We start from the raw sequence: 26,645 nt of genomic DNA, 5'->3' as shown, positions 1-26,645 counted from the left end.
GCACGTGTTCCGTGATGTTCGCACGTCCGGGGACGGCCCGGCAGTAACAAGGCCCTCTGTGAGGTCACCACCCTGGCCAGAGCTCCGCCCGTGGAGACGTGGCAGCCCTTCAACAGAGGAGTCAGCATGCCTCACCTGGCACCCCCTCTCCTGAGGAACATCATCCTCAGAGGCCCGTCTGATGGCACCAGGAGGCAGCGGTGCCTCCAGTATCTGACAGCTCTGAGGACGCTGCAGTACGACGGCTTCAAGACCGTGTATCTTGGGGAAACGGACATCCCTGAGAATCTGGTAACTGGGGAAGAGTTCGGTGGTGGGCATCTCCCGCCAGGCCCCACCTGGTGTGTCGTGCACGCCGGTGGCAGTCACGGATGGGTGCCGTGGCGATACCGGATATTCCTGAGGGACGAGCTAAGCATCAGACCAGAGGGCAGCCTCTTCCTTGAGTTCTGCGACGTGGTGAAGAAGGCCTACGGGAAGTGTGCCATCGTGGTCAAGGACAGAAGGCCGCCGGAGAACATGAAGCCAGAGGACAAGGAGCCGGAGGCCGGGGCCCACGTCCCCTCGGCCGTTAACTTAACGAGCATCGCCTGTTGCCCGGAGGTGGCCAAGTCCCGCGGCCATGAGCTGCTGCCCCTGCCTTCCCTGTACAGCTACCTGAACCCTCTAGACTTAGCCTGGTCTTCTCTGAAGTGGTTCATCATCAACAACCGGAAGGAGTTCTCTCTGCAGTCCATCGACAGCATCTCCTCTTACCAGTTCGTGCTGTTCAGCGACTTAATTAGCAGAGGGGTGGGAAGGATAAACCCAAGCAAGTGGAGAATGCTCATTAACAAAGTGCGGAGATGGGAAAACTACTATCTGGGTAAGTTTTCTTAAGGGCGAGTCCTCCGACGTGCAGTGAGACTGTGCTGCAAACATGGTCGCTACCGCCCGGCTCGTGGGGGCTCGACCCGGACTGCTGTGGCCACAGGCACCCCGACGGCACCCCGACAGCACCCCGACAGCGCCGTGAGGACCGAGACTCCTACGGGTGCGGGCAAAGCGCTTCAAGCTCATTAAAGCTTCTTGGAAATGAGGGGTCCTGACTCCGCCTGGTTAAGGTGACTCGAGGGCTAGGTCAGCGGTGGGTTGGGGCCACTCCGCTAAAAGGAGCCGGTGGGGAGCAAGGTGAGCGAAGCTGAAGATAGTGTGGTTGAAATTTAGGTCTCCAGAAAAAGAGACCCCCCAAATGTGCAGGGCCCCCCAAAGTTGAAATTAAGTAGCGTGCCAACCAGTTTCAGACCCCCAAACAATCCACAGGGAGCCAGCACGCCAGCTGAAGGGGTGTCCAGACGGGGGCCCAACAGGCTCCTTGCCCCCCGCTTCTGAAAGCACGGTGGCCAGGGGGAGCAGCAGCCAAGGAGGGGAACCCCGTCCAGGCACCGCAGGGCAAGCTGGCGGCCCCAGTCAGGGGCCCGAAAGCTATGAATGAGTGCTTCGGGTGGGACTTGGAGGGTCCAAGGGGGCGTGACCGGGGTCTGCAGAGCCCACTCAGGCAGTCCATGTCCCACCCTGACTCCAAGGACCCCCCGGCAGGTCACCGGGTCCCCCTGAGGCTGCCACAGCAGCTCCCTGTCCACGTCGGGGCTGCTGCTCACGTAGGCTGTAAGGATTTAGGGTGGTGCTTTCCACTTGTCTAGAAAAAGCCCTGCCTTTTAGTAACTACAAAGTTCATTCCTTTAAATATAGATTTATATATATACTTTCTTACCGGTTTTAGAAAGGGAGGAAGGCGGGGGCGGAGGAGAGAGAGAGACAGACATCAATCGGCTACCTCCCGTATGCACCCCAGTGGGGGATTGAACCTGCAACCTGGGGACGTGCTCTGACTAGGAATCTAACTGGTGACCTTTCGTTGTGTGGGACAACTGAGCCACCCAGCCAGGGCAAGTTCACTCTTGTTTATACGTGTTCAGACAGTACTTACACAGCAGAGGTAGTCATACTGCGTGTGTCCAAAGCAACCTGTGAGCACGCCTACCCAGGCCCTGAAGACCCACGACGTGCGGGCCTGGGGCCGGGTTCCTGGCAGCCAGGCACAGACGCCAGGGACCCCGCGTGTCTTCCTGCCCTGCGTCCCTCCCGAAGCCCTGGGTCATTAGGCAGCACTGTGTCGGGTCAAAACAGGTCCCATGCTATCTGACACTCCGTGGTGACCCTGTGTGGCCTTCCGTCATCACGCGTTATCTGGGGGTGACACACGCCTGCAAAGCCAACCACGCGGAACCAGGGGCCCGGGCAGTTTAGTAGTTGCCCATCCCACTTGACGGCCACCAACCAGCACTGTGGTGTCCTGGGGCCACACACCCCGTGGCCTAAACAACAGAAAGATTCTCGCCCAGTTCTAGAGGCCTGATGTCTGAGATCAGTTTCACTGAGTCAAAATCAGTGCCTGCGGGGCCACGCTCCCTCCCGAGGCTCTTGGATAATCCGTCCCGCCTCTTCCAGCTCCCAGTGGCCGCCACGTTCCGTGGCTTGTGGCAGCCTCGGAGCAATGTCTCCTTGGCCACGTGGCCTCCTCCTCCTCTGTGTAAATCTCCCTCTTCCTCCCTCACAGGGGCACCTTTGCCATTGTGTTCAGACACCTCCCCTAGACAATCCAAAATCACCCCCTCACCTCAAAATCCTTAATCACATCTGCAAAGAGCCCTTTTCCCTGGAAGGTACGTTCACGGGTCCCAGGGGTTAGCATGTTTGGAGCCGGTATTCAGCCGACCACAGTGTACCCCCTACCGGCTGTCACCCTGGAAACAAGTCCATCAGGGGCTGTACGCGCAGCTACACATGCTCCCGTTTGATCCTCACCATCTGTGATGCAGGAACTGCTTCCATCTGCACTTCTCAGACGGGGTAAACCGAGGCAGAGACGCGGACCCACGCCCAGAGCCATCGTCCACGCTGCGTCTACTCTGAGCGGCTTGTCCAACCCTAACAGCCGTCGGGGAGGGCCCACCACCGCCCCATTTCAGACGAGGAACAAACTCCCAGAGGCCTCCCCACCGTGTGCGGCTCGGCTCTCGAAGCCCTTTCTCTTCACGTGGGTGAGGCCCGCCTGACATCGAACCAGACCGACTCTGGCCAAACTGCCACGGCCACCGGGACAGCAGCACAGAAACGACTCCGCACCGGCAGAGCGGGAGGCAGGCCTCCTGCAGACGCGCCTGTGCAGTGAGCAAGAAAGGAGGTTTGTGGGTGATCGGATAAACCCACAGAGCTGTTGTTTGAACAGCAAACCGTCTACTACCACGTGTTTAGGGTTCAGTTCTTCCGTGGCCGTGTTTAACCGTGACAAGGGTAGGGGAAGAGAACGTCCCTGCAGCAGACGATCCAAAGGGTAGCTGCGGGAGGGGCACGTTGGTGCGCCGTAGCTGCGGGAGGGACACGTCGGTGTGCCGTAGCTGCGTCAGGCGCTCACACTGGAGGAGAATGGCGCTTGGACAGTCCCAGCAGAGGAGTGGGAGGTGCCCTCGCCCTGGGGTCCGATGACAGCTGGAATCTCCTTTCCAGCTGCTTAGCTCTGGTCACGTTACTTTGCTTCCGTCCCCGAGGCCCAGCGAACGAACCACCAGTGAGGGTTGAGGGCGCTGACCTGCGCCCCGGGATCGTGGCGCTCCTGCCGCGTGTCCACATTTAGGCCTCACACCGCTGACGCCATTTCCTTCTTGCTCTTTGAGGGAAACCCCTCTTTTATCACCAGGCCCCAGAACAGACACAGCTGAAGCCAAGGACACAGTTCTGGGCCTTTAAGACCATCCGCAAGGAGTTAGGAAGGAAATACTCCGGTGGGTGGACTCGTGAGTACTGCGCGAATCTCCACAGGAGCCGCCGAGTGTCGTGGGCTGTGGAATGAACGGCGGGCGATGACAGCAACCCTGCATGTGTGGACAGGTGCCCGAACAGATCCATGTGGTCAGTGGCGCTGTTCTCCTTCCACGGTTGGCTGATGGGAGACCCACCCTCCGTGGCCCTCGCCGTCAATGGCTACATCCCCACTCCCTTCTGTGGGCCTTCGTGACCCCGAGATGACGGCAGGCACTGCCCTGGAGAGCCCCGAGGGGAGTGGGCCCATGGGGCTGGAGGCTGCCGCCCTGCCTTGCCCACCGAGGAAGGTCCAGCCGGGGCTGCTGCCCACCAGGCGAGCACTCTCCTTCCACCTCGCTGCTTTACGAATACCAGTGTGCACACTGGACCTCCGTCAGACGAGCCCTTGCACACAACCGATGCAAGCAGGTGGTGCTAGGTCAGAATGTGAGGGGCAGAGACCTAACCCCAGAGCTCTGAACAGAAGGACCCCCCACCTCCACGAAGTGGCAGTTCAGGGCTAATGACAGTCCATGGTCATCACGAGCCCAGGGACCCATGTCTACTCCTGTCCCACTGTTCCCTCCTCAGTCACTTCTTTGTCCAAACTGGCTTTGGAATCAGCCCCTGCACACCCCCCCTCCCAGAGCACAGCCTCCCACCTGGGTAGAGACAGGGAAAGGCCGTGGGAGGAGGAAGAGGAAGAGTGTAGGGAGGGTGGGTCAGCGGGTGGAGGGGGGGGTGAGGGTGAGCAGCCGGGGCTCCCTCCCCAAGCCTCTGCCACAGCCCAGCTCAGCCCTCTGGGGGCGGTGGTGGCACCTGCCATGGGGTGTGGGTTTGCAGAACCCCGTGCTGTCACAGTACAGGGTGTGTGCGTGAGACACACACACACACACACACACTCCACTGGCATATTCCAGAGACCAGAGACGTCCTTTCAAAGGTATTTTATTAAAGAAAAGACTGGTTGTTTTAAAAGCACGTAACAGATCACATAAAGCTAAAGCTACAGCTGGGATTTGTCCTGACACCACTCAGCAAGCAGGAGTCTCCTCTTCCTGCTCGGCTGGAGTCCGCTGGAGCAGACGTGCACGTGAAGTCTCGGGAAGACGACGCAGGTGAGCAGGAGCCGTCTGAGAGGCGAGCATCCAGCCCTCGGACCCGACTCCACTGAAGCTCATGTTAACGAAGGCACCTTCCTTCTCAGAAAAGGGACCATGTCCCTGTACCTTCAGCACAATTACCCTTCCGTCGAAAAATCCCTTCTGTTAAAACCAGGCTGGGAGGGGACCCACCCCAGCTCTGAGCTGTCAGCACCCCCCCACCCCACCCCCCGCGGAGCAGCCTCTGGTCTTCCCGGGAGGGAGGAGTGTGTGTGATCACAAGTTTCCACAACTCACTCAACGTTCCTGGGTAAACAGCCTCCCTCCTTGAATGTGGGTGTGCTCCCTCTTCCCCACCCACTGCTAGTCCTGTTTCAGCCGATGAAACATCTCTCTACAAAGGTGAGTTTCCATGACAGCCCTGCCGTGCCTGGCACAGGCCTGCAGCTCCGAGGGCAGTGAGTGCCGGCTGAGATGGGCCGGAGCTCTCCACCTGGGCCATGCCAGCGCCCCGTGCCCGTGCCGGGCGAGGCCCAAAGCCCTCACAGGTTGCACCTTCACCACGCGCAGCGGAGCCATCTGTTGTCTGAATGGATCTCGGGGGTCTGTCAGGAGCAGGAACAGCACCGCCGGGTGTGAGATGCTCAGCAAAGCGCTAGCACGCGGTAACCACGCAGTGTCGCAACTGTTGTTAACAAGCGTGCGCTCACCCTCAACAGTCCGAGAATGCCGTCAGAGAACGCATGTCGGCAGAAGCGCGGGGCCTCGGGGGCCAGGGCCCTGGGCTCTGCAGTCCCCCGCGCCGGGAGGGTCACGGCTCTCAGAACCAACGCCCAGACCACCGCAGACTAATGACATAGCTTGCTGGCTGGAGCCCAGGAATCTGCGTTGTAACAAGCCCCCGGTCGGGCAGCTCTGGTCACCGGCCACCACTGTCCTGGAATCCCCTGCCACCACAGCTGAGCCCTCTAATTCTTACAGAAGCACAGAGCTCGGCTTGATCGATGAAGAAACTGGACCAGCAGCCAGAATGAGGGGAGCTGCTCCTCGTCACACGTTCAGCCTGTAATGGGGTTGAAGAACAACTTTCTGATCACTCAACTCAGCACACGTGCTCTGGGCACCTCCTGTGTGCAGTGACGGGGGCCGGGCACCCCGTGTGCAATGACGGGCGCCGGGCACCTCCTGTGTGCACCATACAGGCGCTGGGCATGTGTGCAGTGTGACAGGCGCCGGGCTATGACGATGCCTAAGACTTCGTGCCTGGTAGGAGGTCCTCTGGAAGGGCCCTCTGGCCAGGAGACTAACAAGCAAAGGCCGAGGGAGGGGCATGTGGTCAAGAACGGCTGGTAGGGATCCGGGGAGTGGCAGCAGAGGGGCAAATGTGTCCTGGGTTAAGGACACACTGAAAGGGATTCCTATGCCCCACCTAGAAGTCAGACTTTACCCTGAAGATAGACAGCAGGGTCTCTTAATCTGAGGTACAGGTGGGGGTTTCAAATGGCCTGTGACCCACCTCCTCACCACCCACATCTGCAATTTTATGTGCAACAGTAGGTGTTTCTAGTAAGTGTGCTCCTCCAAATTCTGTGCCCTGTAACCCCCTAGCCATCAAGCACCACTGCTCCCAATGAAGAACCATGCAGGTAGTGTGAGCTAATCATGTGCTCCCAGCTCAGCAGCACGGGGTGCGAGGGTCAGGCCCTGCACCCCACTCCCCAGAGCCGGCCGCCCTGACCCTCTATGTCAACTTACAGAGTCCCAGCACCTTTGGCTTCCCTTCAGTTATCTTTCTTCTCCGACTGCTTCTTCTTTTCAGCTTCCAGTTGTTGCCGTCTTGCTTCCAATCTTTTCCTTTGGTATATTTTGGCTCCGGCAAACGCCAGGCAGAGAATCAATGTTTTCGCCGCCAAGATGTACAGCAGCAGGGGCACGCGGTCAAGAACCTGCGAGAAGAAAGCAGCCGTTCCAGCGTTTGACGTCGATAAGAACCGTCCGTTCCTTCATCAAATGTTTCCCCTGCAACTACTACATGACAGCCACGAGGCCAGGACAGACAAGGTCCTGTCCCATGTCGAGGCAAGCTTGCGTGAGCTCTGCCCGTCCGATGCCCCTTGCTTCTGGCTTCAGGGGCAGGCCCGCCAGTGGCTGCGGAGCTGTAACCCTGGTCTTTCCCACCTGACTGCCCAGGCGCCCTGCTTCGGAGGCAGTGGCGTGGTCCAGTGCAAGGAGCCAGAGCCAGGGGACAGCTCTGCTCGGCCACTGACCGCCTCTGCCTGGGGTCCCCTGACTGTTCTGAGCTTCTGCCTCTTCGCCTTCGAAGGGAGGCCGGGCCAGACCTTCTGATGCTCCAGCTGTAGCACACCAAGATCTCCTCTTGGGCCCCCACGCATTAGCACTGCACTTGCAGACAAAGTAAATACAAAAACACTGTAATACGACACGACTCAAAATTGTATTAGGCACTTATTTCCTGTCCCTGTAATTTCCTGCTGGGGGGGAGTCTTAGTGCATTGGCTAGCATGGAATCTGGGAATAACTATGGGTTTGAATCACTCTTTGATTATAAGATTCTATACAGACTAACAGTATCTCAAAGCAAATCCTATACTAGTTTTTTATTTTATTTTTTTCTTTATTGATTTGAGAGAGAGAGGAAGGGAGAGGAAGAGAGAGACAGAAACATCGATGAGAGGGAACATCGACTGGCCGCCTCCTGCATGCCCCCATTGGGGATCGGGCCCACAACCTGGGCATGTGCCCTGACCGGGAATCAAACCAGCAACCTCCTAGTGCATGGGTCGATGCTCAACCACTGAGCCACACCGGCCAGGCTCCTATACTAGTTTTGCAAACAAAATTAGTATGATCTGAATGACGTAAGCATTTAGTGTGATTAAAAATTCCTTCCCAAATAAAATGAAGAGACACTTTTGTGGAGTAATGAATGTTCTAGCGGACTAGGTAGGAATCATTCCAATTAAATCATTGGGTTAAACCACCAAACATCACTTATTATATTTAAATGCAATAATGAGATCCTACTACGGGGAATACATTTATTTCTCCCTCTAAAATTTTAACTCAAGTTGACCTGCAACTACTTGGTAAAACCTCGGCTGAGAACAGTACGCTCCAGACCCGGGGCTGGGACCCTGAAGGAACCACCACAAGCAGAACAGGTAAGGGCTTCCGTGTTCACTCTCTTCTGGAAGGTTCCAGAGAGGCGTGGCAGGAGGCAAGTGTCGGGACTGAGGGCAGAGGGGCAGCAGCGGGGTGGAGGGGACCCCCAGGGGCGGCAGCGGGGCCAAGGGGACCCCCAGGGGCGGCAGCAGGGCCGAGGGGACCACCAGGGGCGTCAGCGGGGTCCAGGGGACCACCAGGGGCGTCAGCGGGGTCCAGGGGACCACCAGGGGCGTCAGCGAGGTCCAGGGGACCCCCAGGGGCGGCAGCAGGGCCGAGGGGACCACCAGGGGCGTCAGCGGGGTTCAGGGGACCACCAGGGGCGTCAGCGGGGTCCAGGGGACCACCAGGGGCGTCAGCGAGGTCCAGGGGACCCCCAGGGGCGGCAGCAGGGCCAAGGGGACCACCAGGGCCAAAGCGAAGGTCGCAGGGCTCCGTTCCTGCCTCAGGCACTGGCCTTCATCCGGTGGAGCGCCTCTGATCTCTAACAAAGCCCTCACGTGAACCCTCCAGGCGTCAAGCCTTAAAGGAGGCAAACGGCCACACCTTCCACACCATCGCTGGGACGGGCCAGCGCCACACAGATGGTTTCAACCAAGCCCAACCCCCAGGCCAGGAGAGCTCCCAGGAGGAGGCCACAGCGCTGCTGGTGTCCCTGGGCCGCAGCCCACCTGCTCTCTGCTGCTTCCCTCCATCCTCGTGCTGCCTCATCTCCCTCCCAGCCTCCCCGTGAGCTCTGGACCCGGTCCCGCGAAACAAACATTCCCACATGTCCACCTCGTCACGGAATCCACTCTGTCTCCTCAACTGTGCCCAGGCTCTTCCTGGAGGACAGTCCCAACGGCCCTTCTGCAGCCCCCGGCCCCATGCTCCAAGCAGCTGGGAAGCAGGGGGTCTGTACTCTCCCAGCTCCCCGATCCTGCTTCCAGACCCTCCCAGACCTTCTTGCAATAGAAACCTAGGGGATGTTTCAAACAAGAAAATGCTAATAATAATTGGAAAAAATACATACGTTTACATATTTGGTGAAAATCTACCAAAATTGTGCATAGTACCTCTCTGGATGGTATGACGACGCACGATTTCTACTTTTCAAAGTATCTACAATAACATTGTTTTTAGTGGCTGTGCTGCTACCAACCTCCGGCTAACCCCACTGCTCCGGGCTCTCACGGGACAGGGCCACTCCTTTCCTGCAGACACCTGGCCAGCAGGCTCCTCCGCGCTACCCTTGAACGTCCTCCCGGCAGCCCAATCTGTCTTACAGGGCCCGGTCCTGTCCACTCCCGGCCAGGCTTGCTGTCCTTGACGTCATGGTGGATAATTTACTTGAACACACTGATGAAATATGGCTCTGTAAGACCATGTCCATGAAAACCAAGGGTTGGGAAAGAACCCACACTTGTTGGCAACACAAACAAACATTAGGGAAGAAGAGCATAAACATCTGGAAAGATTCTGTGTGCAGACAGCTTCGTGAGAGCTCAGTCCACTGGAAAGAAACCAAGATGTGAACCTAAGTGACTTCGAAGGCGTGGGCTTCGCAGACGATGAGGTGAGCAGACCTGGTCAGCGGGCACCTCGGAGAAGCCCGGCCTCTCCCACACATCTGGTGAGCGTGAGCGCACTTGTATGTTTTAACTTAAAATAAAAATTAACTATTATGATGATGCCTGTTTGAATCTACTTTTTCTTATTCTGAATTTTTACAATCAGGAGAAAGAAAAAACCCGAGCCCCCAGTATTTACAACCAGTCACCTCCCAGTTCATGCTGGACCAACTGCGAAGTCGCTCCCGGGCAGCGCAGATCCCGACAAGCTCATGAGGAGATGGGAGTCAGGCCTCGCTGGTCTGCAGGGGAAGAGAGGACACCGGTCAGCTGGAGTTTCCAGAGCAGACGCCTTAGGGAGACTTCTCTGATGAAGAGAGAGGGCACATGAGCCAAGGCCAAGCTCCGCAGAGGAGGCTCAAGTGTTCCCAACAAGGTGACCCAGAGCAGGTGGCCGCGGTCAAAGCTGAGACGGCTCGGCTCTTGTTGAGCAGAAAGAGCTCGGCTGCCCTCTGCCAGGGACGGGAACACAGCCCCAAGCAGAGGGGGCAGAGCTGCCCTGAAGGGGATACGTGCTCCCATTCCAGTCACCTGGGGACATCCGGGCCCAGGTCCTCGTCAGTCCCTCCCCCACCTCGTGGCTGCACCAGAGCTGCTCCGCAGATGAGACTGCTGCTCAGGTCCCGAGTGTTAATTAAGCAAATCCAGGTTTTCAAAAAACATCTGGAAGGGACTAAATGATAGGGGGAAAGTTGTCCCAAGAAAGCAGTTCCTATCTAGAACTCGTCTCAATGTGAGGGAGACCGGGGAAGGTGAGGCAGGACTGACGAGGCAGGGACACAGCTGGAGCACAGGATTTGCTCTGAGGTCCCGTCTGTCACTATTTTGAGACTGTGACACATACCCTAAGAGTCAGAAGACCTGAGTTCTGGATGAAGAAACAACACACTCTGGTGACTTCCCTCTTGGGGCCTTGGGCCTGTCTATAAATGAAGAAAAGGGGCATCAACTCGATGGGCTCAGGGCCCCCACTGTTTCTGAAATTTGGAGGCTGACGGCATAATAACCATGGCTTCACTCGGTGGCGTCCAGCTAGGCTGAAGGGCATCAGATGCATTCACTGGTTTAGTCTTTCCACAGTGAGGAATGGTTCTGTCTCCACTTCAGAGACCAGGAAACAGAGCGTTTAGGTAACAGGCCCAGGGTCACACAGCAGAGAACTGGGATTCGACCCCTCCAGTCTGGCTCCAGTCTTATCCTGATATAAGCAGAGAGCTCTACACTCAAAAGTCACAGGGATGCTTTACTTTAAACATACTTACAAATAAAATGAAGAAAACAGCAGAAAGTTTCACAGGACTTCAGAACTCCGGGGAAAATGTTTTATAAAAACTTTCACTTACAAAAGTATCAAAATATAGAAAGTTCAGCCCTGGCTGGTGAGACTCGGTTGGGCATTGTCCTATGCACTGAAGGGCTGCCAGTTCGATTCCTGGTCAGGGCACATGCCTGGGTGTGGGCTCAACTCCTAGTGGGGGGCGTGTAGGAGGCAGCTGATCAATGTTTTGCTCTCACATTGATGTTTCTCTCTCTCTCTCTCCTTTAATCTCTAAAAATCAATAAAAATAAAAACACTTCATCTATTCAAGGTCACAATATCTTAAAAACAAGCTGGGTGTTGGCACAAGAGTGCCAAGTTTCCCCCATGACTTTTCCAAAGTCCAATAAACAGTAGGAATTCACACCATAAGCTGTTTAAATGTGCTGACGGATTGGAGGTGCACATTACCTTCCTGTACCAACGCTCTGCTTGTCTTTAAGGAGCAGCAGGTTCTAAGCTGTACTTAAGTACGTTCCTAGCATGTTACAACCTGTTGCTAGAATTTCCACTTGGCATAATCTCTAATAATCTCAGGGATTAGCCACACTGTAAATGAAAATAAATGTTTAAGGCTGTGTACACTTTATTTTTACAACTCCTTTGACTGAGTTATGTATAAACAGTAGGTGAGCATGGCTGTTCCCCACTACATACCTAATGAACTGATGGAAGATTTGACTCCCAAGGTCAAGGACAACAAATAGGTCCAAAACACTTACAGGAGGAAATAAATTGAAAAGAACACCCTGTGGGCTGGCCCTCTGGCAAACAGGGACAGCAAGTCCTCACATAACACTGTCAGCTGGGTGTGGGACTTAAAGCGAAACGACATAAAACGAAACCAATTTTACAAGAAGCTAATTAACATAAGCAAGAGTGAAGTTCCTACATCTCATCAATGTTATAATGAAACATTGCACAAAACGACATTATTGGAGGATCTGTTGTGCTATGTTTACTAGTGGTGTGACCTTGGACAAGTCAGTTAGCCTCTTAAACCTCAGCTCCCTCATGTGTAAATTCTCCTTCCAGACTAGATTATAAACACTAAGCACCACGCTCAGCACATGAAAGTACTAAGCACCATACATATGGTGATGACAAACCCCTCTCCTTCCACTAATGGGCATGCCAAGCTGAAGAACTTAAACAAGTGGCATCCAGGGCAAATTGCAGTCACTGCAAGACAGCAGGCCGGTATAAAGAACCAGAAGATCAGGAGAACTGCATCTGGACTCTATTCCTGGTGGCACCAATGGCAGGGCATGTGACCTGGGGCAAGTCATTCACAACTTTGAACTAAAGTGTCCTCATTTTAAAAATCAGAATCCAAAGAACAATTCTGCAACTCTGGAATTCGGAAGTCACCATTCTCTCTGATGTCACGGAATCGGGCTGTAAAAATATACGGGCAACTGCCTTAACTTCACACCTACAGTAATAAAATTCAAGCTCTTTAGGGAAGAAACATTTAAAGTCAACCTGCAAATAGGGGTAGGAGTGCGCTGAGGGTGGGAGACCAGAGGGCAGATCAGTTGGCTCATTCTCACCCACGGCCTCCAAATTACGTTTCCCCATCTCCCTTAATTACAGGCTCCAACTCAGCCAGTTTGTAGCACTGCAAGACTTCAGCAAAGGAAAACAGAATGCTACAAATACCAGCAGGCTGTCTGCTCTGATGCCATATATACACCTGATGCAAAATTAGACACAGGAGGTAGCTGGCATCTGAGAGGTGAACTGCCACCGCCAACAAGATGGGGACAATTTTGAGGCATAAACTCAGTAAGTGCAGGAAATTTTAATCTTCCTCTGGAACTATTCAGTCTTAGCTTGAAACTCAAACATAATGGCTTAGATAGAAACGGTTCTATTTCTTTTACTGCAAAAATATCCTTTTCTTCTTTTCCTTTGCCAGATTTCTCGAGAAACAGAAAAGCTACCCGCTGATTTTGGTTAGACCAGTTAGAGCGATATGGACAGTGTACCATCCACTCTACTTTTTTTCTTGGCTCACCTAGCAGTCTCAGGGTGGCTGGTCTCTCCCTCTTTTGTAAACTTATGCCGGCCACTAATCAGGCTGTGTCCTTAGTATCAGCTTTCCGAAGCTGTTCTCTTTCCCAGTCTCCACCCTTTTCACCCCAACCCTTCACCCGGTCATTTGAAGCAGGTGAGGGGAGGAGGGGGTCCCAGGTGAACTTTGGGCATCACGTGGTCGACCTCTGGGCCCTACTCCCGGGTCAGGCGGGGTTCCCTGGGCCAGACAGCCTGGGTCTCAGCTCCTCTGTAACCCGGCCAGGGTCCTCCCCGGCCCGACACTTAGGGAACAACACCTGACCCGCTCATACCCGACGATGAGGGCCAGGGGCGGCCACTGCTGCCCCCACCCTTGCATAGAACAGGGCGTCAGGAGCATCGCTCGTCCCCCAAAGCCCTTGGAGACCAACACTGTCCGGCCAGTACCAACTCCGGGCCCTTCCCGGGCCACGTGCCAGCCTGAACACGCCATCCCAGCGCCTGGTTTAGGGATTTCGCGGCGCCGGGACGACCTAGCCAGGTAGGCGCGCGAGTGGGGGCCGTGGCGACGGTCACCCTCCAGTCCCCACCCGGGGAGCCGGCGCTGTGCAGCCGAAAGCCGACTGGCGGGCATCCTGGAGAAAGCGCGAACGCGGGGCCGGCCGCCGGACACTGCTGCGCCCCCAAAGAGCCCTCGGGACTCGGGTCAGGATCCCGATGACTCAGACGTCACCCACTTACAGCTCCAAGCCACGGGGGCTGCGGCGCCCGGCGGGCATGCACGCCAGGACTCCCACAATGCCGCGGGGAAACCACACGTCCCGAAATGCACCGCTCCGCGCGCCGGCGCAGTGGACCCGAGCGGCCTTCGTGAGCGCACCGCTCCGCGCGCCGGCGCAGTGGACCCGAGCGGCCTCCGTGAGCGCACCGCTCCGCGCGCCGGCGCAGTGGACCCGAGCGGCCTTGTGAGCGCACCGCTCCGCGCGGGCGCAGTGGGTCCGGGCGGCCTTCGTGAGCGCACCGCTCCGCGCGCCGGCGCAGTGGGTCCGGGCGGCCTTCGTGGGCTCACCGCTCCGCGCGCCGGCGCAGTGGGTCCGGGCGGCCTTCGTGAGCGCACCGCTCCGCGCGCCGGCGCAGTGGGTCCGGGCGGCCTTCGAGGGCGCACCGCTCCGCGCGCCGGCGCAGTGGACCCGGGCGGCCTTAGGAACCTACCTGAGCCGAAGATCGGGGCAGGGCGTCGCGGACCCCTCCGCCCCGAGCGGAGCCGCATGCCCTGGACGCTCCTCGCTGCGGTCTGCGACGGAGAACCCCGGGGTTCCCCAGCAGTTTCCCAGTTTAACATTCATCTGTGACAGAATGCACGTTTTCCTTTGGGACGGCGGTGGGTGCCCCGGGGCTGGGTTCCCAGATCCCCGCGGGCGCAGCTGGAGCACCGGGAGCCCGACCACGCCCGCGCGCTCCCGGCCCGGACCTGGGGTGACGGAGGGAAGGTCCCGGCCCCGCCCCCCTCCGCTGGGTTGAAACTGACGCCCGGGCAGAACCTGCGCGGCGCGAGGACACGTGGCGGCGCCGTGGCGGGGTGGGGTGGGGGCCGGGCGGGCCGCCCCCACGTCCTCCGACACGGGTGACGGCCTGAATGAGGGGGGCCCGGGATCCTGGCACTTGCAGGCTCTTGTGCGGTGGAAGCGTCATCACAAGCCTGCCAGGGGCGGGGTACACTCACAGCGCCCCAGGTGCAGTGCAGACACAGGCCGCGGGGCTCACCTGTGCAGGTCTGCGGCCAGCAGGCGCCCGGGCTGGGGCCTGACCGGTATCCAGGCCTCCTCCTCATGTCGCTTCAGACCCTCAGGAGTAGGTGGACGCAGGTCTTCCAGCGCCAGGAGACCGAGCAGGGGGACCTCGAAAAGCGAACGGGGTCGGGGAAACGTGGTTTGAACCCGCGTTTTTAGTTTCCGGTTGAAAGTGGCAAGCCCGAGTTGGGTGGGGATTGAGGCCGGCGTGGCAAACGGGGGCAGACGGTTTCCACAACTGTGTACCCCACGTTCTGTAAACATTCTGCATTTCTCCCATTCCCGCAAAGTGAAGTTGGATGAGAGCTGTCTCTGTCGGTACCATATATGCTCAGTGATGATAAAATGTACTTAATTAGGAGAACCTAGACCCCCCCCCACTTGTTTCATGCCTCAAATGAGAATAAAGCTGGGCACTAGCTAAGGTGGGAAGGATAAACTTGCTTCCGTAACTCTAGCCATAGGGAGGAACGTCCAGGTGAACTAAACTCAGCTTTGGTTGGGACAGAGGTAACCGGTATTTTGAAGGGAGAATAAGGAACTGGGACATTTGAGCACAATTAAGGAAGTGGAAATTTACAGAGCAGGGGACTGGTCAGTCTGATTTGGGTTTGTTAAGAGGCAGTTATCTGGAGGAGAACCAACTTCTCTCTTTATGAAGGAGGCAGTGTTGCAAGTTCGAGCAAGATTAACTCCCCAAGCTGGGAGAGTTTACCTCCTTGAGTGTTGACATTTCAAAGAGACCAGACCGTTCTGGGTGGTAAAAGATTTTACACCTCAAAGGTAGAGAGAAAAGATTTATCATTGTGAGCTTTCTAAAGTAAACTGCTTTAAAAGGGAGCTCAGGAGGCTGGTTTGCCTATCACCAGGTTGTGGCTGGAAGGACCTGGCAGGTTGAACTTTGTCAGGCAGGCACTTTAAAGGGGGCTGGGTCGCCTGGCTGGTGTGGCTCAGTGGTTGAGCGTTGACCCATGCACCAAGAGGTTGCCAGTTCGATTCCTGATCAGGGCACATGCCCAGGTTGTGGGCCCGATCCCCAGTTGCAGGCATGCAGGAGACAGCTAGCTAATTGATGCTAATCGATGTTCTCTCTCATCGATGTTCCTATCTCTCTCTCCCTTGTTCTCTCTCCAAAAATCAGTAAAGAAAAAAAAAATTCTTTTAATTAAATAAAGGGGGCCGGGTCATCTTAGGGCCACTGCCTTGAGCGTCTGGAAACTCTGCTAGTGTTTGTTCAGGTCTCTCAGTGTGACAAGAGTTTTGACCAGGGTTTGGTCAAAGGAGAGCATCTTTGTCACCTACTGGAAACCTTGTGTCCCTGTCAGGATGCAGAGCCAAGGCCCAGATTGCGCAGCCAAGCTGCCGTTCTGGGCACAGAGGGACGAATGTCCTGTGCAGCAGCATCTCTGGGTTTCTGATCCGAGGAAGGAAGAAGCCACACTCACCACATCTGCTCTTGGATTGTGAATGACTTTCTCTCATACCGTATTTAATGCTTCTGGTAGTGATGCCAGGGGGCTCATGGGGAGGCCCGGGGAGGTCTCCACCCTGTGACAGTGTCCAGGTTCTTGTCGCTGCGCAAGACAGTATTCAAGAGGGAGAGAGATTTAGCAAAGCATAGCAGGTTTATTAAAGTGATAGTACACACTCAAGGAGGAGAGAGTGGGCAAACTCGGAGGGAGTGGGGTCTGGGTGGCAGTTGTCATCAGCTGTGGGCAAGGGGAGGGAAGGCAGGTGGTTCGTGGTCTCTGAGGCTGGGGGAGAGGTGGTCATCATCACAGTTCATCTCAGTCCGTCCTTTCCGGAAGGTGGCCTGGTGATGTAGAGGACGGAGCGCCTTCAAAACTTCGTCGTAGGTCACCATGGCTGCCAACTCTGGCTGAGACCGGTTTTTATTTCTTACCCCGGGAGGGGAGCCTCGAGGGGACAGGTGTCTAGCCACAAGTCACATCCGCAGTGTTTTCACTTAGAAGGGGAGGGAGGGGGTGGAGCCCAGGGCCTCTTCCCTGTGCTAACGTTCCTGCCTCGGTCACATACAGCCCGTTACCAGGAATCAGATGCTTGATGCTAATCTCACTCTGAAGAAGAAGCCTGTAGTCGGGGTAACACGTCCTACAAGCAAGCATGCCTGGAAGAAGGGCTGCTTGTTTGGAATTGGTCTCAATGCCTGAGACTTGAGGCCCTGCTCACTGTTGTCCTGCCTTGCTGGGGAGATGGGGAGACGGGGAGGAGAAGGCGAGCGAGGAGCAGGAGGCTTCGTGAAGCTGTAGCCCCACACCCCTGAGCTCCTGCTCCGAGCTCCTCTGAGGTCTGACCTGAGTCAGACCTGCCCTCCTGGCCCTGCTCCAGCTCTGCCCACTGTGTGTGGGTCTGTGTTGTAACCCTGTCACATTATGACCACGGTGTTTACGTGTCTGACTTCCTCTCTGTTGAGTGGCTTCCCCCAGCTCAGGGCGTCTCCGTCACCTCTGACTGCTGATCTCCAGGCCAGTGACCCAAGAGGACAGAGGTTAAGTGTTGCTTGTTAAATGAATGAAGCCCCCTGATGTGTGGAGTGCAGACTGCTCCTCTGTACGTGAAACAGCCTGACATGAATCAGGGTCTCCAAGGCACCTTCCAGACCTCAATCTGTGAGTCCTCGAACCTGGGGTCGGAAATATTAAGCAGTTGCTGTCTAGGTTTTCAGCCGACGTCAGCCATGCAGATTCTGCTTGTCTGGTGGGGCCTGGCTGCCCCTGGGAAGGCTCCGTCCTCGGACTCTGGCAGGGCCAGGGCTGGGAAAGCAATGCGCATGTGTCACCCCACCGCCCGTTCACCTTCACTTCAGACTCCACGTTTACGAATCAACCAGTGAGTGCTCTCTGTCAGCCCAGGGAGCAGGGGTCGATCTTGGTTTCATTTTATGTTGTTGTTGTTGTTAATCCTCACCCGAGGATATTTTTCCATTGATTTTTAGAGAGAGTGGAAGGGAGAGAAAGGGACAAAGAAACATCGATGTGTCTTGGGAGAGACACATCAACTGGTTGCCTCCCGCACAACCCCGACCAGGCCTGGGAATCAGACTTGCAGCCCAGGTATGTGCCTTTGACTGGGAATCAAACCTGGGATTCTCTGGTCCTCCGGCTGATGGCTAAGCTAAACCGGCCAGGGCAAGGGACTGATCTTGAACCTCAGCGTCTGGGTGATACATCCTGTTGGTAAACTGAACTTGTCACATACAGAATAACGCTTCGTGAGAGAAGATTCATGCGTTGTAAATGTAGCCTCATTGCCCAAGTGCTTTGCTTCAGACCCGGCTGTATTCCCTCTGCAGACACTGGTTACAGTGACATGTCCGTTGCACAGGATGTAGAGAGGTCTTCAGCAGGGACCCAGTGAGCGAGCATTGGTCCCTGAGGTGGAAATGTCACTCAGTGGCCCAGCCCCAGGAGCTCTGCGGGAAGTCTTGACAGAGAGCGAGGAGCTTGGAGTGTGCCGAGCAGTAGGTTGGGATTTGCTCTCAGCACGGGTGTGGCTTCCCACCGGACGTCACTCCTCAAGGGGACGTTTTGAACCCCGCTGCACCCGGGTTCTCGTGGATGGTGGCCCTGGACTCTTCCAGATTCAGAATTTGGTTCTTGTACTTCTGCTTCCAGTCGTCCACGATGTACTGGTGGTAGGGGTCGTTGGAGTGCTCCTGTCTCTTGGACTTCACCGTGCTCACCAGGATGGCCACGACGATGAAGGAGAACATGCCGATCATCACCATGAGGTACAGGATGACGTAGTAGAAGTTCTCGGCGTCCACTTTGGCCTGCAGGGCGTCTTGCTCCGCTGTCATGTTCCTGCGCCAAGTGTCCATGTAAGTGATGAAAATCCTTCTGAAGGCATCTTCCAGGGTCTGTGTCAGGTTGGACAAAGTGGGCATCTTTCCCTCCTGCAGCAAGGTCAACGGTACACGGATGAACAAGGTTAGAAACATGATCCTGTCTGCATCTGGCTGGGTGAGGGACAGGAGGAGGGGCGAGAGGGGAGAGGGAGATTGCTCCTTCCCCGGCTGGAGAGCGACTCTGCAACTTTGTTACTCTCTAACTTTCCCAGGCATTGTTTTGCATGCACGATATCTGATAAAAATTCAGTGGGGGACATAAAACTATACATAGTATGATCCCAATTTATATATGTAAATAAATGTATACATACATGTCAAAATGGAAAAAAGGTCTGGAAATAAATAGTTCAAAATGTTAATAGTAGGTGTATACTTAAAGAAAATGTTTTCACCCTGGCCGGTTTGGCTCAGTTAAAGCTTCAGCCCGAGGACCAATGAGTCACAGGTTCGATTCCCGTCAAGGGCGTGTACCTCAGTTGTGGTTCGTCCTGGCCCTAGTTGGGGTCGTGCAGAAGGCAACCTGATCATGTGTCCCTCTCATGTCGACGTTTCTTTCTCTCTCTCCCCCCCTATCTGAAGATAAATGGAAAACTGTCCTCAGATGAGGATAAAAGAAAAGAAAATTTTTTCTTTATACTTTCTCATGTGTCAAATTTCCATCAATACGCTTGCATGACTCTGTTTTGAGACAGGTGAGTACCCTCGCACAGTCAGCGTAAGGCCTTGTCTAGAGCAGGACCTCAGCACGCCTTAGCCCACGCGTGCTCCGTGCTCCCAGCACGCCTTAGCCCATGTGTGCTCCGTGTTCTCAGCACGCCTCAGCCCACGTGTGCTCCATGCTCTCAGCACGCCTCAGCCCACGCGTGCTCTGTGCTCCCAGCACGCCTTAGCCCACGTGTGCTCCGTGCTCTCGGCCCGCCTTAGCCCACGCGTGCTCCGTGTTCTCAGCACGCCTTAGCCCACGCGTGCTCCGTGCTCTCGGAGACTGTAGGGTGGGAGGTTGCAAAGGTGCACTGAAGGCCTTTGGCGTTTGTGTCCGATCCTAAGTCTAGGTGGTATTTTCCAAGGCTACCAGTGGGGTGACTACATACATTCGTATCTGAAAGCAGTGTTTTAGGTGAGTGACACAAAGAAACAACCTGAGATGGCAATTGTGTTTCTCAGCCAGCTCCTGTCCACCCTCACGGTCACCGCCCAGCCACCGGCATCTCTCACCTGGGTGATGCCACACAACCCTCCTCCACGCCATCTCCTCGAGGTCCCATCGACCCTCTCTGCCCTGCACAGCAGTCAGCGTGCTCTTTGAAAGAGGGAATGACATCCTAGCATTCCCTTGATTTTTACAGTGAGGCGATGCCTTCCCGGTGTTCTCAAAATCGAGTCCTAGTTCCTTCGGGTTCACCTGCCCCGACCCCCCCCCCGCGCTCCGCCCTCACGACCTCGGCCCTTCTCCTTCCCTGCCCCTCCCCTCCCTTCTGTGCGTGACAGCCGCAAGCAGGGGACACCGCAGAGCTGTGGCAGGCGTGGACAGCACCGGGGCTGGGAGAGTGGCGCTGGCCGCGGTCCGGCCGTGGAGCAAGCAGCTGGACCGGGGACCGAGCGATGGAGGCGGGAGGAGCCTCGAGCGGCAGGGGCCTGCAGGTCCTCCCACGGACAGAAGCCTGGACGACTAGACACGGGCTTGCCGGGTGCCCTCTGAAAGCAGCGTCTCCTCTCTTTAAGGTGCACCCTTCCCTTCTTCCGATGGAAGGCATGTTGCAGATCTTCCCCCTGGGGAAGGGGCTCAAATACACCCCGGGACTTTCCCCACGTTCCCCTCACTGCGAGTCACTGTAACCAGGCGGTGTGTTTCTCAGTCTGATAGTTTAGGTTCTGTTGTTCAGAGGACTCTCAGGTCTTTCTCGCCCCCTCCACTCAAAGCCTGGTGCGTTGAAAAGAACTCTAACAGCCCTGGCCGGTGTGGCTCCGTGGTTAGAGTGTCGGCCCGCAGACCAAAGGGTCGAGGGTTCGATTCCGGTCAAGGGCATGTCCCTCGGTTGCGGTTTGTCCCCGGCCCTGGTCAGGGTTGTACAACAGGCAGCCAGTCAGCGTGTCTCTCTCACATCGATGTCTCTCTCTCTCTCCCCTCCCCTCTCTCTCTCTCTCTCTCTCTCTCCTTCACACTCTTTCTGAAGCTAAATGGAAAAATATCCTTGGGTGAGGATTTAAAGAAAAACAAAAACAAACCTAACAAATAGATAAGATTGCCCCAAAATACGTGCCAAGTGCATTTCCTAAGCAATGTTACAGACGTACTTTCCCCTTAAATAATGCAGTTTGCTGGGAGAAGGTGGAGCCAGGCTGGTTTTGATTTGGCTCGAGACTTCACCACCAGCTCCGTAACCCCCGAGGAGACAAAACCTGCTCATGTGGGGGTTGGCACTGGCTTCGTCATTGCAAACACCCCGCCACCTCTGTGCTGTCAGGTGTGTCCGGCCAAGGGGCTGCCCAGGGGCACGTCCCCTGCCAGGGCCCCCCCCTCCCCGTCTCCTTGGCCCTTCCCCACCCTGCCTCCTCCGGCCCTTCCCACGCCTCTCCCAGTAGCATCCCCAGTAGCCTTGGCAGCCTGATCCCTTGCTGTGCCCTCGAGAGAATCCCACTTCTCTTTGTGAAGCCACAGAAATGACTGAAAAGGGACCCAAGAGCTCAGTTTACAAAGTACCGGTTTGGGGGTGGGGTACGGAAGAGCCCCCGGGTGGGTGCTAAGTGTGGGCGGGTCCTGAGCCGCAGTGCACCTTTGAAGCGGTGACCGGGTGCACTGGGCCCCCTGAGGCCCTGCCTTGTGTCCGGTTCCCCCAGAGAGGGGCTGGCTTTGCAGATTCCTGAGTCATCGTCATGGCTCCTGGGCCCGGGTGTCTCTTTCCCGGGCCGCGTGGGTTCCTTCAGAGGACGTCCTCCGAGAGGAGGCAGTATATAGGTCCCAGTGCTGCAGGAAAGGGCAGTGGACCAGGCCGTGCTCACTGTCAACACCGTTCTGTGGATATTTTCATCAGAGCAACTCATCGCTTTTCACCACCTGTGAAAATCCAGGCTAGTGTGCAGTTAGTCCCTGTTCCTCCAGGGCTCGGAGAGAACTTGGGACACAGGACAGGTGCCCGTGTGCTTCCCAAGGTCATCCAGGACAGGGAGCCTCCAGGGAATGGGAGTGGGGCCCTTTAAGTCCTAAGGGGGAGGGGGAGGGGCCCAGGAGAGAGGAGAGACCACTGAGGTCATTAGCCTTCTAAACGACTGTCCCTGCACTGCCCCGCAGAAGAAGAAAGACTGCGGTTGCCGCAGGGCAGAGGAGCTGAGTGTCTTCCACGCACAAGTGGCTGAATTCTCTCGTCTTGGAAACCCAGGTCTGGGGACACCTCGCCCACAAGCTTTTCCCCAACCTCCAGGCTGGCTCGGAAGTCCCTTCCGGGCTGCTTCTGCAGGCTGCCAGGCCCGCTGGTGGAGGGTGTGCTCATTCAGGGCGCGGGAGACCCGTGACAGGGGGGCTACCTCCTCCGTGGGGCAGAGGAAACGGATGTTTAGAGAGCCAGTCACTGGAACCTGATCCCAGGACAGCTCGCGCCCGGGGCAGGGTGGCCTCATCGCCCTGGGTCCCGGCAGACACGGGTGAAGGACCGAGTGCGCCTCCCTGTGCGCTGCGGGACTCTCTGGAAACCGCTGCAACGGGGATTTTAACTTGTTTGCGGGGGGCGGGGGGGTTCACAGATCCCTTGAAAACTGAAATAAAACAATCTCATTTTATGTTTCCTCTGAAAAGCGTGCATACGCACACACGAAGCTCTCCATTTAGTTCCAGGGGACTCCGGGGCCCCCTAAGCCCATCCCCGAATCTCCGCAATAAAATGCCTCAGTCCTTCAGCGCCGAACACCACGGGTCAGTCGGGTTGTTCCAAGGCGTGGGCACCGCCCCGCTGGCTGGCACTGCCGGCTGTGTGTTCAGCTCTCCTAGCAGGGACACCTACCCACCACCGAGCAGGTCAGGAGGGGTTGTTTTTTTGGTCTTTTTTTTTTTATCCTTGCTAAGGAGATTTTGTTTCTGCATTTTCTTCAGATAGAGCGGGAGGGAGAGAGAGAGAGAAACATCAACATGAGAAAGACACAGGGAGTGGCTGCCACCCACACGACCCCAACCCAGGTCAGGGACAAACTGAAACCGAGGTACGTGCCCTTCGCGGGAACCGAACCCGGGCCTCTCTGGTACATGGGCCGATGCTCCAACCGCTGAGCCAAACCGGCCAGGGCCAGCAGGTGCCTTTTGATAAGACTTAAGCACAGTGGAAAGGGCCCCTGGGGATTTAGTGTCTACGGGTGGGCCCCTGGCCAGGCTGAAAGGTGGCGTTCGGGGTGAGGGACTGGGACGCGGCTGAGGCTGTCTGCTCCGCGAGCCAGGGGACAGCCGGCTCCGGTGTGGGAAGCAGTGCACTGGTGGACACGCGCGGATGAGCGAGTAGATCACAGCTGGGACTGGGATAACTCTTGAACCCAGACGGTGACCGTGCTGGGGACACGCACTCACCCTCTTCCAAGAAGGCAGCCCTGGCCGTGTGACGCGGTGGTTAGAGCGTCAGCCCTCGGGCCAGTGAGTCGCGGGTTGGATTCTGGTCCAGGGCACGTACCTCAGTTGCGTTTCATCCCCGGCCCTGGTCGGGTCGTGCGGGAGGCAATCTATCACATTGATGTTTCTCTCTGTCTCTCTCTCCCTCCCTCCAACTTTATCTGATGATAAATAGAAAAATATCCTCGGGGGAGGAATAAAAAAAAATAATGCGAAGGCAAATATTCTGTATGTTCTGTTAAACCACGTTAAATTGCCCTGTATATAGGTTAAAAAGGCCGAATATCGGCAACTTGGTATGGTTCAACCTGGTATATGTGGACCTATATTTTTGGTTTTCGACCAAATGGAGATTCGAGAAACTTTTGTCTCGGAATCCGAACAAATATTTGGAACTCGAACTTCCGAGATGAGCCGAATGGCGTTCATTCGGCCCAGCGCGCCTTGCTCGCGTCATCAGTGTGAGTGCAGAGAGAGAGTCACGCTTTGTGGAGTCCGCTTTCCTATTGGTTTCATTGCTTCGGTTCTCGAACAATTCGGTTCTCGACCGTCCTCCTGGAACGAATTATGTTCGAGAACCGAGGTATCACTGTATTTTATTTTATTTTTTATTTTTTTATCCTCACCCGAGGACATTTTTCCATTTTTTGTACAGATAGAGTGGGAGGGAGAGAGAGAGAGAAACATCGATGTGAAAGGGACACATCGCGTGGCTGCCACCCGCACGACCAGCCAGGGCCGGGGACAAACTGCAACCGAGGTACGTGCCCTTAGCGGGAACCGAACCCGGGTCTCTCCGGACCGCAGACGGACACTCTAACCGCTGAGCCAAACCGGCCAGGGCTATTTTTCAGATATTTTCAATAAATAGTTCTTGCTCTAAAACTAACCCAGGGTGGGCCCTTAGAGATCACTGCGATCATATACAACAGGTGGAATAATTATAGCCCACCGAGCTTAAACCCCCTGTCCAAGGTCACCGGGCTGGCGCGCTGGCCACAGTGCTAAGACAAGAAACGCAAATCAGCCAGGCAAGTGCCCAGCACCCGCCCTGTCCCAGCAGAGGCCACACATTCTAATAACTCCCTGTTTTCCTCTGCTGGGGATGGTCAGCTAACCTGGACAAACGAGACCAAGCCGTGGTTGGAGCTCAGGTACACCGATGAGCTACCTGTTCCCTGTCTTCGGTCTGTCTCCAGCCGTGCCTGTCACGGTGTGTGCCCTTCAGTACGAGAGCAATCTGTCGCCATGAGTGACACCCACTTGACCCCCAAACCCGAAGTGCTCTTCCCCTGAAAGATGGGATGTTGTTAGCATCATCCAGGCCCACAGAAGGTAACAGTCTTTTATTTGCATATAAAGAATAGAAAAAGATAAGATTACCTACATTTCCCATGAAACTCCTGTAAAAAAACTTTCAAAATGTTCATCCAAAAGCAATCACTGAAGAAACGAGGAAAAGACTACCAAACGAGGAGGGAGAGGAGCAAGAAAGCGAGCGAGCGAGAGAGCCAGGAATTATAAAAAATATTTCCTTTTATTATTTTCCGGCAAAGGAAAATAGATTTGTTACTTAATTCCTCCAAAAAAAAAGCAAAGCAAAGCAAGTGTCTGTGGCAGAAGCGTACCTGTGAAGGGCGCGGGACCCTTGCTGCAGAGCCGGGCTCTGGACGGTGCTGCTGGGACGCGGGCTCGAGGACTGCAGCAGACCTCGGCCGCCGGGCACCTTCCCTGAGCCCTTGCCAACTGCGGCCACAACCCTAGGCTTTTTTGAACCCCAATGTTTAATCTAATCTTATGCGGAAAGTTAAATACTGAGTGGCAGCTGGGAAATAACCTCGGTGCCCGATGGGGTGTGCCCGCCTGGAGCATGGCACTGGGCACAATTGCACAAGTTCCCTCTCCGGGTCTTGTGACGCCAGCTCCAGCCAGGACAATGCCTGGGCACAGGGAACCACCCCCTCCAGGAGGAGTCAGCACACAGCGCTGTTCCCCGAGGAACCCGGGCAGGGCGAGCGTGTCCCAGAGACCGAGGTGGCTGTGGCCCTCTCTGGGGGGTGGGGGTTCAACAAGGAGGCCCGTAGGATCGGAGGCAAGCGCCCCTATTCCGACCACCTCCTCATAAGCCAAAGACTGTTGAAACAGTCCTGTCTGGGACAATTTCCAAAGACCTCAAAAGAGCTGAAAAACTCTATTTACCTAAAGAGCCTTCTCTAGCAGAGTGGGGTCCTTGCCACTGGGCAGGGTGGGGCTTAATGAGGGCGACACTTAGGAGGCTGATCATGTGCCAGGCTCTTCTCAAACCCTTGTGCCGGTGTCATGTCATCGTTGCCAGGGGTCGAGAGGTCAGGGTGAGTGGAGGAAGAGCCAGGGTTGGAATAGAATCCAGAACGCGGCTGTAGACAGTCCACGCCAGCAAAACCACCTGAAGGTCAGAGGGGCCGCTGCTCTGGGACGGAGCCATGCAAAGGGAACTTGGCTTAACAGTTGGACTTTCTCGTTAAACGGTGCTTTGAACAGCGTGGTTTGAAGTCCACGGCGGGTGGGAGGGGGCAAGAGGAGGATGAATGGGATTTCGAATTGTCTACAAATTGTGGGGGTTAACGTATTGGGCATTATCAGAACGCATACAAGGGTCTCTGTCACTCTGCAGCAACTCCTCGTGACCCCATCTGGCCTGGCAGATCGCCCTTCCCCAAACAAGAACACGCAAACCCAACCAGAAAGGAGCGGTCTGATGGTCCAATTGGGCTGAATCGGTCACTCAGAGGGCTCTCCGGAAATCTGCTGGGGAGACTGTGCCACCTGCTGGTGGAAACAGGGAACAGAGGCCCATCGCCTCACTCCCAAAGCAGCCTTGGCTCTTCCCCTCCTGCGAAGAAGACTAGAATCCAAGCGGGCACAAGTGTACACGTAGGTAAGTAGAGGCAGAACTGGAAGGTATTAGATCCTGGAGGCTGAGCGCGTGGGTTTGAGGCTGACAACCACGCGGGCCGGTGACTCAGCGTTCCTGAAATGTGGGTCCTTCCTCTGTGAGATGGAGAGAACACGCGTGCCTACCTCGTGGGTCGTCCTCAAAATTAAATGAGGTAGCGGATATAATGCGCCGCGGACAGAACCTGGCACATGGCAAGAGTGAGTGCCCTCTACGGGTCAGCTGCTGCTGTTACTTTGAAGAGGAATCCGCACAAGCACACGGCAGGGAGAGGGGTCTGGGCGAGACCTCACCAGGGAGAAGAGAGGTCTCGCACCTGGACAAGGGGGACTCCTGCCTGGCTTATTTTGATTTCTTCCCATTTCATAATTCTTTTAAAATTCCA

General features: G+C 55.9%; 3 protein-coding genes across 4 annotated transcripts; 1 reads left to right on the top strand and 2 right to left on the bottom strand.

The window, feature by feature from the left end:
* The first annotated feature begins 126 nt into the window (after positions 1 to 126).
* FAM243A (family with sequence similarity 243 member A) lies at positions 127 to 879 on the top strand. The gene has a single exon (XM_036242277.1). The coding sequence runs from the start codon at positions 127 to 129 to the stop codon at positions 877 to 879; it is 753 nt and encodes a 250-aa protein (XP_036098170.1).
* A 3,906-nt stretch (positions 880 to 4,785) lies between these two features.
* On the bottom strand, positions 4,786 to 13,893 carry SMIM11A (small integral membrane protein 11A). Of its 2 annotated transcripts, XM_036243788.1 has the most exons (5): positions 13,818 to 13,870; positions 10,584 to 10,662; positions 9,889 to 9,981; positions 6,702 to 6,892; positions 4,786 to 6,009 (listed from the first exon to the last, which is right to left on the bottom strand). In XM_036243788.1, exons 3-4 carry the CDS (start codon positions 9,898 to 9,900, stop codon positions 6,728 to 6,730), a joined length of 177 nt encoding a protein of 58 aa, XP_036099681.1. In that variant the 5' UTR covers positions 9,901 to 9,981; positions 10,584 to 10,662; positions 13,818 to 13,870; the 3' UTR covers positions 4,786 to 6,009; positions 6,702 to 6,727. The 2 variants fall into 2 exon arrangements, with proteins under 2 accessions (XP_036099681.1, XP_036099680.1); XM_036243787.1 differs by lacking the exon at positions 10,584 to 10,662 and having other exon boundaries at positions 13,818 to 13,893.
* Positions 13,894 to 18,401: 4,508 nt separating this feature from the next.
* On the bottom strand, positions 18,402 to 25,040 carry KCNE2 (potassium voltage-gated channel subfamily E regulatory subunit 2). The gene is made up of 2 exons (XM_036243624.1): positions 24,954 to 25,040; positions 18,402 to 18,782 (listed from the first exon to the last, which is right to left on the bottom strand). The coding sequence occupies exon 2, from the start codon at positions 18,771 to 18,773 to the stop codon at positions 18,402 to 18,404; it is 372 nt and encodes a 123-aa protein (XP_036099517.1). The 5' UTR covers positions 18,774 to 18,782; positions 24,954 to 25,040.
* Between the last annotated feature and the right edge of the window lie 1,605 nt (positions 25,041 to 26,645).

The sequence above is a fragment of the Molossus molossus genome, unplaced genomic scaffold (assembly GCF_014108415.1).
Source record: "Molossus molossus isolate mMolMol1 unplaced genomic scaffold, mMolMol1.p scaffold_m16_p_5, whole genome shotgun sequence".
NCBI lineage: Eukaryota > Metazoa > Chordata > Mammalia > Chiroptera > Molossidae > Molossus > Molossus molossus.
The sequence above is the reverse complement of the archived record's forward strand: the minus strand, read 5'-3'. Positions and strand labels throughout refer to the sequence as shown.

What these genes read in the sequence shown, in the direction of transcription:
- KCNE2 (XM_036243624.1), bottom strand. Translation starts at nt 18,773, where the DNA reads ATGCCCACTTTGTCCAACCTGACACAGACCCTGGAAGATGCCTTCAGA.
- FAM243A (XM_036242277.1), top strand. Translation starts at nt 127, where the DNA reads ATGCCTCACCTGGCACCCCCTCTCCTGAGGAACATCATCCTCAGAGGC.